At 40.6% G+C, this 16,303-nt stretch overlaps 1 protein-coding gene across 1 annotated transcript in view; it reads right to left on the reverse strand.

Moving 5' to 3' along the window:
* Positions 1-5,667: 5,667 nt before the first annotated feature.
* Positions 5,668-16,303, reverse strand: part of slc6a14 (solute carrier family 6 member 14) — a 12,355-nt gene continuing 1,719 nt past the window's right edge. The window contains exons 2-15 of the mRNA XM_033966534.2: positions 15,490-15,634; positions 14,545-14,676; positions 14,190-14,351; positions 13,104-13,218; positions 12,339-12,471; positions 11,096-11,236; positions 10,280-10,415; positions 9,926-10,018; positions 8,936-9,061; positions 8,083-8,201; positions 6,828-6,927; positions 6,651-6,760; positions 6,398-6,565; positions 5,668-5,811 (exon numbers count right to left, since the gene is read on the reverse strand). Of these exons, the coding sequence (XP_033822425.1) occupies positions 5,668-5,811; positions 6,398-6,565; positions 6,651-6,760; positions 6,828-6,927; positions 8,083-8,201; positions 8,936-9,061; positions 9,926-10,018; positions 10,280-10,415; positions 11,096-11,236; positions 12,339-12,471; positions 13,104-13,218; positions 14,190-14,351; positions 14,545-14,676; positions 15,490-15,568 (1,758 nt within the window). The 5' untranslated portion in view covers positions 15,569-15,634. The remainder of the gene's footprint in view (positions 5,812-6,397; positions 6,566-6,650; positions 6,761-6,827; positions 6,928-8,082; positions 8,202-8,935; positions 9,062-9,925; positions 10,019-10,279; positions 10,416-11,095; positions 11,237-12,338; positions 12,472-13,103; positions 13,219-14,189; positions 14,352-14,544; positions 14,677-15,489; positions 15,635-16,303) is intronic.

The raw sequence follows: 16,303 nt of genomic DNA on the forward strand, positions 1-16,303 counted from the left end.
CAGTACAACAGGTAACAGCCACTATAACTGCACAAGAGCTGCAGATAAAAAAATACACAATAATTAAAATGAAAATAAATAAATACAAATAAAGTAAAAACATTAAATCCAGTTGTTTTGGGTACTTGACTGTGTATATGTGTTTTAATAGCATTACCTACTGTTCCAAGTCATTTTTTGGGCAATTTTAGTACAAACTACAGAAATTTGCAGCTTTAAATTCAATAACATATAAACTTGTAGTTGGTGACATCACACAAGACCTACCTGATTACAGCCAGGTGTTTCTGACTGCAAACACCTGGCTGCAGGGGGAGACTTTGAAATGTGGATGTGGGCGAAGTTTAGGTGTTTAGTCTTCCTGTAAGAAGCTACACACTTTGAATATAAAACACAGAACAAGGACTCCACCTCCTGGCACATTCAGTGAATCATAAACCAAGTTAAAAGTCCAATATACTGCATGTGAATGAAACAAAATATAGCTCTATGTATGTTTCTGATTTAGAGGAGCACTATGTAACTTTTCTCCATGGAGATGTTATTGCTTTGCTTGGAATGCTGTACGCAATAAGGCATTAAACTTTCTATCTTGCACTTATTCAGTTAAATGGTTTTTATTAAATATATCTTTAAAACATGCATTCTTACTGTGAATGGGTCACCTCTCCACAGATCTGGTAAGTAACTTGGAACCTATTTGTCTCCATGGAGATATATATGTTTAAAGTAATTGTAATTGCACACATCTGTCTCATACTTAAACCTAAATTAATGCAGTTAAAGACATGTTTTAGCACACTGCTGTTGGACTGACATAATATCGTCTAAACATAGCAGTCGTGTAATTATATATTTTTATTTATTCAGTTAAAGTATTTTTGTATAGCTAAAAATCACAACAGCAGTCACCTAGCAGGGCTTAACAGAATTGCGGATTTAATTAGCAAACTGGTAAAAAGTGAAAGGCTGAAAGTCATCGGTCAGTAACACACAAGCAGATTATATCTCCATCAAAACAATTTTTGTTCATATGAAATCAAGTACACACAGGTTTGTTTTTTATTAATTTATTTTTATTTTGTCATTCACTTCAAAAAATCTGGTATATTAATTGAGGTGAATTTAAACAGTGTCAAATTTGTTATATTTTAGAGATTATTATGCATGGATGGGCTAGATAGGTTGAAGTTTGGTGTTTTTATATTGCAACATTTGGATTTAGTCATTCACTTCAAAAAATCTAGTACATTCCCTGAGGTGAATTTAACTAGTGCCAAATTGTTTTAGTTGTTTGAATCCGTCCCATCCATTTATACATAATAAATTAGGAATCCAACCATGGGGTTTTGCTGAATTTAGGTGGTTGGACAGGTGACAGGTGCTGACAGGAGAGGGTGTCGAGGGGTAGACATGGGGGCTGGGGGAGGAGAAGAGGGGGTCCTATGGTTGAATTAGTGGATTGACCCGGACAACAGATAGGTGCTGAGAGGACCTTTAGGTATTAAGTTACTCCTAAAGCTCTTGCACAATCCTGAAAAGAAGTGCACTCGTCCTGTCTTAGAATTGGCCAAGAAGGTGTTGAGTTGAATGGTGAGATGTAGTTTCACCGTGGCCTCAATGAGATCAGTCTTACTGTGAAAGAACAAGGATGCAGAGCCAGTCTCTTGCAAGAAGGTTTTAGCAGCCGCTTTGCCGATGGTTTTGAGATCTTTGGCTCTGAGCTCACTGGACTCGGGTATTACAACCTGGTTCTCCACTTTTTTGAGTCTTTGGACAAGCGCCACCTGTTGGTCATTGTCAGGAAACTTCTTGAGTTTTGGAATCATCTTTTTGATCATTGCTGCAATCATGCAACGTGTTGCTTCGGGGCGGAGGGGTTTTACGATGGATTCCACACTGTCGTCTATAGAACAGGTGTCAGGGTGAACAGTTACAGGCTGTGGTGAACGGGGAACCACTGGTTCAGATGGTTCCTCTGGTTCACTGGGGGCCTTGGTTGGAGGTGTGATGAAGAGTTCTTGGATGGGTAAAGTGTTATTAGTGATTGGAGTAGCTGGTTCCTCCGGTTGGACCTCCTCTGGTTGGATTTCCTCTAATTGGACCTCCTCTAGTTTGATCTCCTCTAGTTGTGTCTCCTCTAGTTTGAGCTCCTCTAGTTGTGTCTCCTCTAGTTTGATCTCCTCTATTTGTGTCTCTTCTAGTTTGATCTCCTCTAGTTTGAGCTCCTCTAGTTGTGTCTCCTCTAGTTTGATCTCCTCTATTTGTGTCTCTTCTAGTTTGATCTCCTCTAGTTTGAGCTCCTCTAGTTGAACTTCCTCTGGTGCAATCAAATTCTCTATTTGACTGACAGCCTCATGAGGGATGCCCTGAGGAGGTATAGAAGCCTCAGGGGTGGAGGCCAGAGGAACCATAATCTCCTCTGGTGGTGGGCTAGAGTCCTCTAATGGACTTATGGACTCCGTAGAGATGCCCTGTGCAGCTGAGGGCTGTTCAAGTGTAATTACCACAGTAGGGGGCACTGTTTTGATGATCTCTGGTGCAGTAGGGGCCTCTACTGAACTAGTGACATCCTGACAATCTGTGACCTGTTCTGGGGTTGGGACTGGTGGGACAGGTTCAATTTCTGGACTATCAGGATTAATAGGACTCATGACATGCAGAGGAGCTGGGAAATGGCCTGGCCTGGGGTTGTCCTGGATCTGGACTGGACTAGGTTCCCGGTTTGGTCTGGGTTCCAGGTTTAGCTTTGATTCCTGGTTTGATCCTGGTTCCTGGTTGAGGAGTGGTTCCTGGACTGGTCGTTTAAGGGCTCTTAAGGCCTCCTCGTGTTCCCTCTTCTGTTGTGCCTGCTGCTGGTAAACATGCTGCTGGAACATCGCCGCCTCGAATGGCTGCATTGGAGGGTTTTGGCTTCCCATTTGCTCTGTAAACCCCATCATCTCCAGCATTTTCTCTGCTGCCAAAAACTTAGCCTTCTTTTTGCTGGGGGCCAAAGCCTGACATGACATTTTCCCCACTCTTACCTCCATACAAAACTGCACCCTCTTACTGGCCAAGGTTCGAACAGAGACGACCTTAAACTCAGCCGTTTTTTGTTTTCTGATCATAAGGATTTCTACCAGGGCACTAACAGGATTTTTATTGTAGAAGAAGTATGGACGCTCCAGTGGGTCCTTCAGGTCAAGGTGCGGTTTGCACCAATATGGAGTCCTGTCCTCCGGCATCGGGAGCTTCTTTAACTCCTTCACAACTTTTGAGGCTGCGTTTAATTTAGCCTGTTGTTTTGAGGGACCCGAGCCATAACCAACAAAGTCCCCCACTCGCACTTCCATGTGGAACGTCGGTCTATGCTGTGGGCCTTCTTCTCCCAGTTCGTCAAATTGGACATGAAGATTGTGCACCAAAGCCAGTTCATGCAAAAGTGCCAAGCTGGTTTTGTACATTTCCTTTGGCATTTGTTTTTCCATCTTATTGTCTAATTTCATCAAAGTGTCAAAGTTGAACCTTGTAGTTGTTGTGATATTATCTGTTTGTCTGATAGACAAGTATGCAGTATCTGTCTCTCTGGATATCAGTAAGCTGCTGATCTCTTCAGAAGTAGTAATGTTGAGTTCTCTTTACACCTACAATCTAAACTCACACAACACAGGGCTGACGTCATACAGCGTGTAAAGCTTTAGTCATTTCCATGGTAACCATTCTTTTACGCATGCGCACAGGTTTGAAAAAGAATGGAGCCTTAATTTAACATTAAAATGTCTTCCAACTTAAGGAAAAGTAGTTTGGAGATAAGTGAACAATGCTAAAAGGGAACTTTTTTGGTGTAATAAGAAAAAGTAGCCTGTGTCTATTGTTTTGACATTTTCCGTTTATAGGCGTAACTCAAATGACACGTAACATTACTGACATTACTAGACCTACATTTTACTACTCTACTAAACAGCTGTGTGTGTGACCACTTTCGCTGATTTTTGGGCACAAAGCGGCGCATCTGATCCGTACGAGCGCTGCTCTGTCCTTTTCCCCTTCTCTCTTCTCCGCGCTCTCTTCTGACACAGCGAATAGAAAAACACCTCTTTTACAAGAAAAAAAAAGTTCTTATTGCGCTGGTCAAAAACACAAAACGCAGAATGGAAAAAAAATGACTTCAGATGTTTAGGTTAGGCTATATTTAAACAAAAGTACATTTTACATGGTTTATTCAGGGTTTCCCATGAATTTCCAGTAGAACAACTTTAACATAAAAATAAAAAAAAAAATGCTTAATTTGTTTTAGATGCATGAAATAACAAATAATCACAAATAGGCACAAAATGAAACTCAAAGAACTGTTCTATTTTAATGAAACAAGTGAGGAAACTGATGTTTTAATAAAATTTATTCACAAATAACAATTATTATTACAAATGTTTCAAACTGATAGAAATGTATTATACAAAATTCTACCTGTACACATCTATACTTATATATATATATATATATATATATATATATATATATATATATATATATATATATGTACTTCAACAAACTCACTCAAACATCAATGTAAACAGTGTATATGTCAGTGTGATGGGTCACATTTTCAATCTACAGACTGTGTGGAAAGGGTGTGTGCTAGGGTCTCTAGGGTCTCTAGGGTCTCTAGGGTCTCTAGGGTCTCTAGGGTCTCTAGGGTCTCTAGGGTCTCTAGGGTCTCTAGGGTCTCTAGGGACTCTAGGGACCTAGAACCCTGACTGAATGCTGCTGGTTGTTAACAAGGCACTGTCATAAAAGTCACGGTGAAGCTCAAGAGTGAGGCTAACCAGCTACGTGCTAACTAATATTCATAATGCAGTCGTTTAAGTCCAAAAAACACATTTAAAACACAAGATTCAGAGAAAGACGGAACAGAAAATGGGGTTGTGTCAGGTGAGCGCCACAGAACTGAGCGTGGAGTGGACAGGACAGGTGCAACAGGAGGCCAGGAGCAGGCGCTGGAGGTGAGTCAGGAGCAGATCCAAGGCTGTTTCAACGCTCATTAAAGGTAAATAAGGGGATGTGACTTTATATGTAGACCCGCAGTTTGGTTTCGGTCTGAGAGGAACGAGGAGAAGAGACCTGCACCGGGACTGAGGACACAGAGATGGAATGTGACCTGGACCAGTGGAGGAGACGCAGAGCCAAGTGCTCTTCAGTGCTCACAACAGCTAAGTTAAGGGAATGCATGAGTTCTGGGGGGCGACTGTGTGCTGGGAGTGTGGTTCTGTGGTAGCGTCTGTCCCCAGAGCGTGACCTTTCCCTGCAGCCAAGCCAAGACACAGGAGAGGGTGCATGCCAGCAAGGGGGCAGGACAGTGTGCTGACTACGCGGCCCCGCCCCCTCCACATTAAAGCTGCTAACTGCGGGGAGTTTCACTTGAACTATTAAAGATGGACTCGTTGTTTTAACTGATTTGGGCAGCCAATGACCTTGCAAACCACAAGTTACCTTATTACAAAGAGTGCCCCTCACCCTGCCCCTCACCGTGTTGCTTTTTAAAAAATCTGTATATGTTTGTTACCTGAGCCTCACCATCATTATTCCACAGTGGTATTGTGAAGCTGGTTACAAAGACTCTCTCTCACACGTGTGACATAAACACACATACACATACATGCACATGTGCTGCAGGCCCAGCACATGTCAAAGCCACGAGCTGGAGATCACAGAGACACTGGAGGTATCTGTACATTTGTTGGTTTGGTTTTCCACAGAGTACCTCTCTCCTCGGTGCTTCTCTAGATACGGGTGCCAGTCTTCAGTGGGACGACACAGAGATTTCAAACGCTAAAGAAAAGAAATAATTTAAATACACATTGATATCTGTGTATCTGTGTATATATGCTTCTTCAGTTCTGGTCAGATTACTGGTGGACACTGCCTTATATCTATCTGAAGGGAGGGGGTAACTACACTGAAACACAAAAACATCTGTTGTCTACAGTTTCTTTTTGTAGGCTAGGTCTATTGTGCACTGTGCTTGAGACCTACTTAGCATAGTCATTCAAGCCCCTAATGAGTGATCTCACACATATTAGCATCCTGCCTAGCCTCACTGTTCTCTTTGTTTGCTTTGAGTCTAATGATGGAGTTATAGATAGAGAATAGATGATGTATGAGGCCCAAATTCCTGTTCAAGAAAGGATTGTCTGTTCTAACCTAGTACTTAGCTCCTCCCTTCAGATTGATATAGGGCAGTGTCCACCAGTAATCTGACCAGAACTGAAGAAGAAGCGAGTTGGATGAGCAGCGAAACGCCTTCACTTCTAAAATGTTTTGTCCTGTTGACAGAGTTTATTTTTCTTTTGCGAATACACATCGATCAAAATGCAGCAAACAGTCCTCCACTCTCCAATTATGCTAACATACATACCTCCCACACTGAGCCCTGGGCCTTTATAAACTTGTAGAGAGCGATGAGAGGAATCCACATGAGCACAAACACAGCGATGCACCAGCCCAAAGCCAGGCCCCAGTCCGGGTACGGCACCGACCCGTAAGAGGGGGAGGTGAAGGTGAGGAGGGACCACACTAGGATCACCTGGAACAGTCACGATACAGGGTTTGTTGAAAGAGCTGGTGACAGATTCACTACCCTATATGTATGACTTATATGGCCTTCTCACCAAAATAATGCAGGGGCTGATGAAAAACCAACAGGCTCTCCACCATAACCAGAAGCAAAAAGTCTTGTCTCCAATCATCATCTCAATGTCTTTAATAAAACGGTTTCCCCCTGAAAACAACATAGACACACATTTAAATACCCAAGTCTTTCACTTTCACAACTACTACCAACTCACCATAAATATAAGAGACCGCAGCCACTTCCATAAAACCCACAATCAGAAGCACCCAAGTCCCAAGGAACTGGTCGATGAGGGTGACCCAGTAGATCCCTGCCTGAAATACAAAGAAATACCGTTTTAATTGCCGTATACTAGGCTAGTACTACGGTAAATGATAATACTGAAACTACTACTACTTTATGGCACTGACACAAAAACAATAATGCAACATAATAATCCCAGCAAACTGATTTTCAATAAACTATATCATTAAAAGACATTAAAATGGCAGAAGGAAGCAATAATTAGCCATAGAAGTGACTTATTCAACCTTCTACAGCTCAAATCTTATCGTACTACAACAAAAATAATAAAAATCTCCCCGTTTTTGTAAAGAAAATATACCCACAATAAATACTGAGGCCCAAAATATGTTGTTCCAGCTCATAACATATACAAAATAACATTAAAAACATCCCTGTATAATAACTACACTTTAATTATCTTTAGTAAAGCATGAGCAAAGACTTAACTATCGTAATTATAATGAACAAATTGTTTATTGAGAATGATTCAGGCTTGATTATTAATTCATGAAGGGGTTAAGAGGAATTTTTTTTGGCTTTAAGCAGTTATACTTTGGTGCCACAAATAATGCAACTTAATAATCTGGTAGCAAACTTTTATAGACACTCCTGCTCCTGTTTTTAATGTTTTAAATAGACTTATGTACCTATTTGTTTTGTTTTTGTTTGTATTTTGTCTGTATTCTGAACAGGGCACCCATGATAAAAGAGATGACATATTTGTCACAGTAGCAATGTCAATACATTTTATTAACTTTTCTTATGAATTTTGTGTGTTTATTTTTGTTTGCTCAGAATGTTTCCACAAACATGGTAAAAATACTCCCTCAAATCATATGAAAAGTACTTTTTACTTTTCAGTCCAGTTACAAACGTAGTGGAGTAGAAAGTACTCCACTGTAAAATGTACTTACGTAAAGTACAGATACCTAAAGATTCTGCTTAAGTACAGAACTTTACTACTTTTACTTTGTTACCTTCCACCACTGCTGTTGAGTCATGTTGAGGCCTGGTTTTGTTCTGGTTTGATTAAATTGTCTTGAACAAAAACTAATCCTTGATCAGTCCTTTAGTCCTGTCCCTTTTTAACATGTAAATTACTGCTTAAAAAAATCTATGTGCTTTATTTTATTGTATTTATTTCTTTTACAGTTCTCCAGATGTTTTTAAAATGTGGGATGTACCTGGGTGACACAGGGCAGGCCGAGCAGGAACACAGAGCAGGAGATGGCCAAAGTGAGAAGAGCTCGTTTGGAATTGAACAGAGAAGGGCAGGCGTCCACCACACAAGTGATCACCACCTCTGGAACCACAAACATGACATTTAAACAGTGAAGAGCAGGCGTCTACACAGGGCCAGCCCTAGATTTCAGGGGGCCCTAAACTGAATTAGTCTGGGGCCCCCGACAGTGGATGTCTCCTGGCTCAGCTATTGGTGATTCACATCCGACAACGTTATGACTCTGCTCTCATCACCTTGACCAATTGTATTTATATGACCAACATCATAGTCACAAGAACAGTAAATAAACACATAAGGGGGATCAAGATTTTTTAAATTCTAGCCATTTTTTCTTCATTTCAGATGGATTTTAATGTGTTCCAGTTGACGACAGTGTTCTTACATTTACATTGTGTTGGGTCCTTGCACCATTGTAAACACAGAGCTGCCCTCACCTCTGCCCGACTCAAAAACAAATGTTGCAGCAGCAGATATTTTGCTACTATAGATATACATCAAATGTAATTGTTTTAAAGGGATATTTAGGCTGCTGTAAACACACCAGCCCTGTGTACAGTAAAATTTGATATATTATTTTCAATACAAATGTATGGGCTCTTGGGGGCCCTCTGGTGGCCTCGGGGCCCTAAGCAGCTGCTCAGTCTGGTTTTAGGCTGGATTGACCCTGCATCATAATATTTTGGGGCACACATCCGGGTTGTCCTGCGTCACCTTTCATATTTGTAGTTTTAGACAAAAACTTCAAATCTATCCAGTTCAGAGGTCAGTATATAGAGCCAGTGTATACTTCTTACCTATTCCAGCGAACTGTGAGTCTAACCCCACAGTCAGGAGCATGAAGAAGAACAACACCGACCACAGAGGGGAGATGGGCAGCTTTGACAGAGCATCCGGATACGCAATGAACGCCAGACCAAAACCTGCAAAAACACAAAAACTAGTCTCTTTGTAACAAGCCCACATTCTTTTGCATGTATTTGGGGAAAATGTGTCCTGCTCCAGTATAGATCGATTGTAAAAGCAGCTCTTGAGGTCACAATAAGTCCACTGGTGTTGTCTGCTTTGATGGAAAATCAAATTTCAGATTTTATTGTCTGTTCTGGAAGTTTGCATTAGTTATTAGCTTTACTGTGAAGGTATAACTTTGCTCAGTTCTCTGAAAGTTGTGTAAAGTGCTTTAAACTCATCGTGGTGAATTATTAGGATGGTCAGGAAACAGGAGGTAAGTGAGGAATAACTTTGGACTATGGCAAGACAGTAAAAGTCAAGTACAGCGCCTGTAAGTTTAAGTTTGTTGCCAGGTGTGAGATGAGCTCGCATCATAACAGTGTTGGACACATGTGTAACACTTGTGTACAGACTTGTGTTCATTAATCTGCTTGAAACTGGTGGACCAGTCCCAGACGAATGACGGGTTACACAGACTGAAAGTAGATTTGACACAAATAGGAACGAGGATGGTGATACTTATAGATAATTCTTCTTATACTTCTTCTTGTTCTTCTACTTCCTCTTCTTCTTCTTCTTCTTCTTCCTCCTCATCCTCAGCCTCCTCTTCCTACTTATCCTGGTCCTCCTCCTCCTCCTCAGCCTCCTCTTCCTCCTTATCCTGGTCCTCCTCCTCAGCCTCCTCTTCCTCATCCTGGTCCTCCTCCTCTTCCTGCTCCTCCTCTCCTCCTCCTCCTCCTCCTCCTCCTCAGCCTCCTCGTCTTCCTGCTCCTCCTCCTCCTCTGCCTGGTTCTATCTAAAAGAACTACATAATAACATTAATAACATTCACTGACCTTCTTTGACGACTTCTCCGACAGGTTTATTGTAAACAAAAGCCATGTGACCCAGGATGGAGAATATGGCGAATCCTGCGAAGACACTGGTGCCTGGAAGAGACGGGAAAAGTTCATGAGTTACATTGAAAGCAAAGTCTATGCAGCTAAAATGTCTAAATACATATATGTAATAAATATGTAACAAAATAATCGTTTGATCAGTGATGTCAGATCATAATTAGCCGCTATAATGCTAACAAAGACTATAATGTAATTTCCCCTCACCTGATCACTGGACTCAAATCTTGCATGTTTATACACATTGGTTCCACATACTCCATAGAACAAAAGGCCGTTGCCATAGTGACAAACCTGCATTAGTGAAGCACACAATGAAGGCATCTTTGAACACGTTGTTGTTGAAATTATTATAAGACGCCAGAGTTAGGACTCCACCCCATCCGATCGATAACGAGTAGAAGGTTTGGGTGGCTGCGTCCTTCCACACCTAAAAAGAAGCAAAAAAAAAAGTCTGAGAATAAAGGCCTTGAGTGACTTTTGGTAACTCTTATCTGGAGCAAAAAAATGTTCAGAGTTTTCTCAGGCAAATTAGTCCTAAAAGTTCATTTTTCTTCAGTTTTGTTTCAGTCTAAATACTTCTAAATCAATTGTAATCCCATAATTATTATCACTGATTTAATTTGAAGTCTGTTAAAAACATTTAACAGATCCCAATTCTAACTTTATAAACTCACTAAAGATACACTATGTAACATTTTTAGGGTTCGCTACTGTTCTGTCTTCATGGAGTTTGCTTTGCCTGGAATATTCCATAGTATGGCATTTGACTTATCTGTCAAGCGTTTTTATTGCTAATGCCTTGGAAAACATGCCGTTAAACAGGGCTGCTTCTCCACAGATCTGACTCATAACAGGGCCTAGCAGCATCAGTTTCTTGTCTTCATGGAGATAGATAAGCTTAAGGTCATACTCTGGAACATTCCATGCAAAGCAATAGCATCTGAATGGAGACAAGTAAGTGACTGGCCCTACATCTGAAAAGTTACACAGTGCAGCTTTAATTCACAGGTCATTTAAATCCTTTGAGTTTCTGTCAATGTCTAAAATGGACCCTACATTTTTCTGTAACATAAGTCCGTCAGCCCTTCAGATAATTCAGTCAATTACCTGAGCATCTGCCAGTTTGGTCAGATTTGACTGAGTCCCAATGTAATACTCAATGCCATCTCTGGCGCCCTCTAGTGTGGCTCCACGGATCAGCAGGATGAGGATCACCACATAGGGGAAAGTCGCAGTGAAGTACACCACCTGAAAAATAAATAAATACATAGAAATATATAAAAGACAGTGAAGCCAAGTCTTATGCTGATTCAACTATTAGAATTATCCAAACAATAGGACAGTGGCAAGAATATTTTAGACGTGTAAATTTCGACAACTTAAAGGGCCTATATTACACTATTTTCTGATCTGTTATAATGTTGGTTCTTCATCACAAAGAGACCTGGTGTTGTGTTTTGTTTCATTCACACACACACACACACAAATCCTGCACACTTAGGCTGACTTCTTCTCTCAAACTGAAAACACTCTGTTCGACCTTGTGATGTCATGATGTGGCAATACAGGAAGTGCTCTACTGTGTTTTTAAACTCCACACACCTTCACTGGAATCATTTGGATAATTTCAGTCCTGGAATTGCCAATCTCTACTGAACTAAAGGTAAAAGGAGCTGTTAATGTGAAAACTACCACTTCATGACATCACAAGGTGGAACAGAGCATTTTAAGCTTTGGAGATGTTACAGACTTATACTCATGTGTGAATGAAACAAAACACAACTGCAGGTATGTTTTTGAGGAGATAACAACAGCATATTAACGTAAAGCTCATAAGAGTCAATTTTGTGTAATATAGGACTTTTAATAACACACCACAAAATACAAACTGAACTGGATCTAAACCTGAACTAAACCAGGACTAGAGAATCAAACCAAGTCTACGTCAGGACTTATCTGGGCTCAAACCAGGACCAACTTTACTTTCCAATAATCCTCCTGTATTTTTGGGTCTAATCTCAGTTTTTGAACACTGTTTGTTCTCAGTGATTTTGGCACACACAAAAATACGTTGATGTGGTTTCGACATATATATATATTTTTCATATAATCATTTTGACTGTTAAGCATAATTTTGGATTAGTATTTTATTTTTATTAATACTATATGTATATATTTTTATCCTTATTGTGTATTTATTTTCTTTCTTCTTTGAGGGAGGTGTGGAGTTTAAAAAGGAGACAAAAAGAATGTAATTAAACTGTAACTTGTATAACTGCAGATGATATTAACAATTTCATCCCCAAAAAATAAAGGAATTGGTTTGGACGTTTTGTATTTCACCTCTTACCTTCCCCGAGGATTTGATTCCCTTGATGAGAGCCGCTCCCACGATGATGGAGCTGAGCAGCAGACACAGAGCCAGATGCCAAACCACTGTCCCCGTCTCATCCATCCCACTGGATCTCCTCAGGGCCTCCTCACTGGGGAACACGCATCACAGATATTAAACGATGATATATATTTTTAACATATGTAAAAAAAATAAAAATAAATAAAAGCCTAAAATTCACTTTAAACAATCTGTGTTTCCTCCTGTGTCACTTAGTGGTCACTGTCGGTCAATTACAACCTGCAATCTTTGCTTTTCAAGCAATCACAACTTCAAATAATCATTGAAATACAGTCTATCAATCAAACAACAAGGCTCATCTATGTTCTTATGTAGCTTCTTTAACTAGAAGGAGGTTAATCACTTTTCCCCTATTTTTTTATGTCAAATGTCTAAAAAAAAACCTCAAAAAACATAAAACTCAAAGAAAGTGAATTGATTCAACCTGACTTTTACTTCATACTCATGTCATTTTTTTTATGACATGCCTTGAAACAAAAAAACAAACATCATCTCAGCAGCAGAACTACCAGCCTCCTAAACTTCTCCATCTCCTCCTCTTTACCACCTACAGTTATTTCTCCTTTAACTAAACCATAAGTATATGTTCATAAATATGTGTTCATAAATATGTGTTCATAAATATGTGTTCATAAGTACGTGTTCATAAATATGTGTTCATAAATATGTGTTCATAAATAAGTGTTGGTGATCATGTCTTACTCCCAGTACTGCTCACTTGGAGTCTGGCTCTGGACTTGGATCTGGTCTGAAGGAGGACAGCTCATGTTTTGTTGGGTCCAGTTTGACACAATGACTCCACTGACGTTACACAGCACTGCAAAGGGAAATATGGAAAACCATGTTAGACAGAAATCACTGGGAATGTGACACAGAGCATCTGTTACTTAAACACTTATATTACTCTATTTTCTGATTTATGTTATAATGTTGTTTCCTTGTCACAAACATGAAATCATTTAGATAATTTCAGTGCTGGAATTGCTCATCTCTACTGAACTGCAGGTAAACGGTAGCTGTTAACTTAAAAGCTACCACTACATGACATCACAAAGTGGAACTGAGCATTTGAGCTTTGGAGATGTTACAGACTAATAATAAAGGTTTACTTAAACATGTGGAAGAAACAAAACATAACTTCAAGTATGTTTTTGAGGAGGTACAAACATTATAACATGGCTTAAAGTTCACAAGAGTCAGTTTTGTGTAATATAGAACCTTTAAAGCAGAATGAAGTAGCTTTTAACAACAGAGCTCCCCCTGCAGCTCTCTTTTGAGAATACACTGTCAGGGAACTCAAATGCCTTGTTTCTACTCTTTTATTTTTTCTTTTGTATTGAAATAAGGCAGTGTAATCACATACAAAAACATAACATTGCCAAATATAAAAATATAAAAAATTTCTCTGAAGAATTCTTCCTGGGTCGGAGTCTGCCACATTGCAAGGCTGGTGTTCCATTTGGAGCCAGCAGGTGGAGACAACAGGCACTTCAAACACCCCGAAAATACATATTCAACTATCACAGGGGTTTACAAACATGTTTAATAAAGTCATTCTGATTTAACCCAAATGTGTTACATCAGTCCAGTACTCACTGAACAGGTCTGAGCCTGCGATGAACACAGCCCTGCTCCAGGGGAGAACATGCTCTCATAGAGTGTGTGTGTGTGCGTACCTGTGTGTACCTCTGTGTGTGATGCGTGTACCTGTGGGTGATGTGTGTACCTCTGTGTGTGTGTGTGTGTGTGATGTGTGTATCTGTATGTACCTGGGTGTGATGCATGTACCTGTGTGTGGGTCAGTGCAGTTGTCCGAGCCCCAGCCGGAGCAGCGCGCCCAGGGCAGAGGCGACTGGAACGAGGCGAACATGTAGAACAGACTGTAGGCGATGATCACGTTATAATAGAAACTCACGATCAAAGTGATGAGCACCATGGCAACGCCCACTCCTGAGGTAAACAAAGGCAAACAGGTGAGTGAAGAGCATTATTCTGGCTTTTATTATTGTAAATCTCTCTCTCTCTCTCTCTCTCTCTCTCTCTCTCTCTCTCACACACACACACACACACACACACACACCCTCTCTTTCTTCCTCAGTCTCTCTCTCTCTCTTCCTTTCCTTCTAGTATCCCGGTGACTGACCCTGCAGCAGAGGTACGGCCCTCCACACGTTGATGGGGCCCTGGCTGCAGAACTGTCCCAGAGCACTCTCCATGAAGAACAGAGGGAGCCCGGCCAGAAACAACATGAGGAAGTACGGGATCAGGAACGCACCTGCATCACACAGAGACAAAACAGTCATGAAAAAACTCAACTAATCCAGCCAGATCAAATGTGAGTTTTGGAAATCACTTTGTTTCAGTTTTCTTTCTCTTTTTGAACTTAATGGGGGAGACAAAGCAAATTCACTTTTCACCTCCAGCACATACAGATATAGTCTCTTGCTTCTTCTCAATGTGGAGGAGCAGCGACTCTACTCCAAGCTCCTCCCAAGTGCCCAACCACAAATGTAACTCATTTTGGATTCTTATGTCTGGGACCTTGGCGAGTGAGAGTGTGAGAGGAGCTAGACTAACCAGAACTCAAGCGGTCCTGTGTGGCTCAGAGGGTGAATTGCCGCTTAGACCAAGTTTTGTTGTTGTGTCCTTAGGCAAGACACTTAATCCACCTTGTCTAGTATGACCGTGGTGTGTATGTGTGTGTGAGTGTTGGTAGGGGACCGTTGGGTCGACTGCGCAGATTGGCAGCCTCACTTCCGTCAGCCTACCTCGGGGCAGCTTATTATTATCAATATTAATTTTAGTTTACTGCCAGTTCAATTTCCAGCCGACATTGAAAAACAACACTCACTTATGCATAGTTTCATTTAAATAATCCCTTCCTGTTTTGAAGAACTTTTTACAGGACTTCTTACTCCATTCACAAGATATAATAATTGGATTTGAATTGGTTAATTGCTAAAACATGCTTCACTTCAACGATTTGCCCTGTCAAATAGACGATACAACAGTGAGCTTGTGCCTTTTCAGTCTGCTTTTACTTTTGATGTGTTCAATCACTCTTTACTCATATTAGAAGCGCTTGTACCTCCTCCGTTCTTGTAGGCCAGATAGGGGAACCTCCAGATGTTGCCAAGGCCCACAGCGTAGCCGATGGTGGAGAGCATGTAGTCGGTTTTACTGGACCAGTTCCCCCTCTCTTTGTTCTCATCCTCCTCTCCGACGTGACCATTCTGAACAAGACGGGAGACGTTAACCGTGGTAACAAGAGGTTCACCGGGACAATACAGGATCACGTGACGTCACAGTACGGGGTCACGTGACGTCACAGTACGGGGTCACATGATGTCACAACATGGGGTCACATGACATCACAGTCACGTACCAGTGTGGTGGATTCTCTGCTGTTAAGTTTTCTTTTGCTCATTTTGTTTGCTTTGTTTCTGTTTGAGCGCTGTGATTGAAATGGAGAACCTTAGATCAAGTCTCCACAATTTAGTTTAGGTTTGATTGGTAAATAAAATTGGCCTTATGTACAGCCCGCTAGCTAGCTCACTGTGGCTCAAAGCTAACAATCACTTTTATTAAAATCAGAAAACATAAAAACAAAACAATCTATTAAAATTTGAATGAATTAAAATAAAGACCACACAATTATTTTAAATGTAGAATACTTCAGTTTGTTGTGTTGTTTTAATAGGTTTTTTACTATCCCTCAAAATTCGCATTAGCGTTAGCACTGAGACACAAATATCTCACTTTCTAAACACAGAAGAATCCTCTGGTGAAGTATTTATTTTATTTGTGTGGTTTTTAAGACGTCATCAGTGACATCCACCCGCAGCTCCCTGTCCACTGCCTGATCTTTAAATATTTATACATTTTAGCGTGAATTTTAGCAA

This window comes from Periophthalmus magnuspinnatus, chromosome 5, assembly GCF_009829125.3.
Source record: "Periophthalmus magnuspinnatus isolate fPerMag1 chromosome 5, fPerMag1.2.pri, whole genome shotgun sequence".
NCBI lineage: Eukaryota > Metazoa > Chordata > Actinopteri > Gobiiformes > Gobiidae > Periophthalmus > Periophthalmus magnuspinnatus.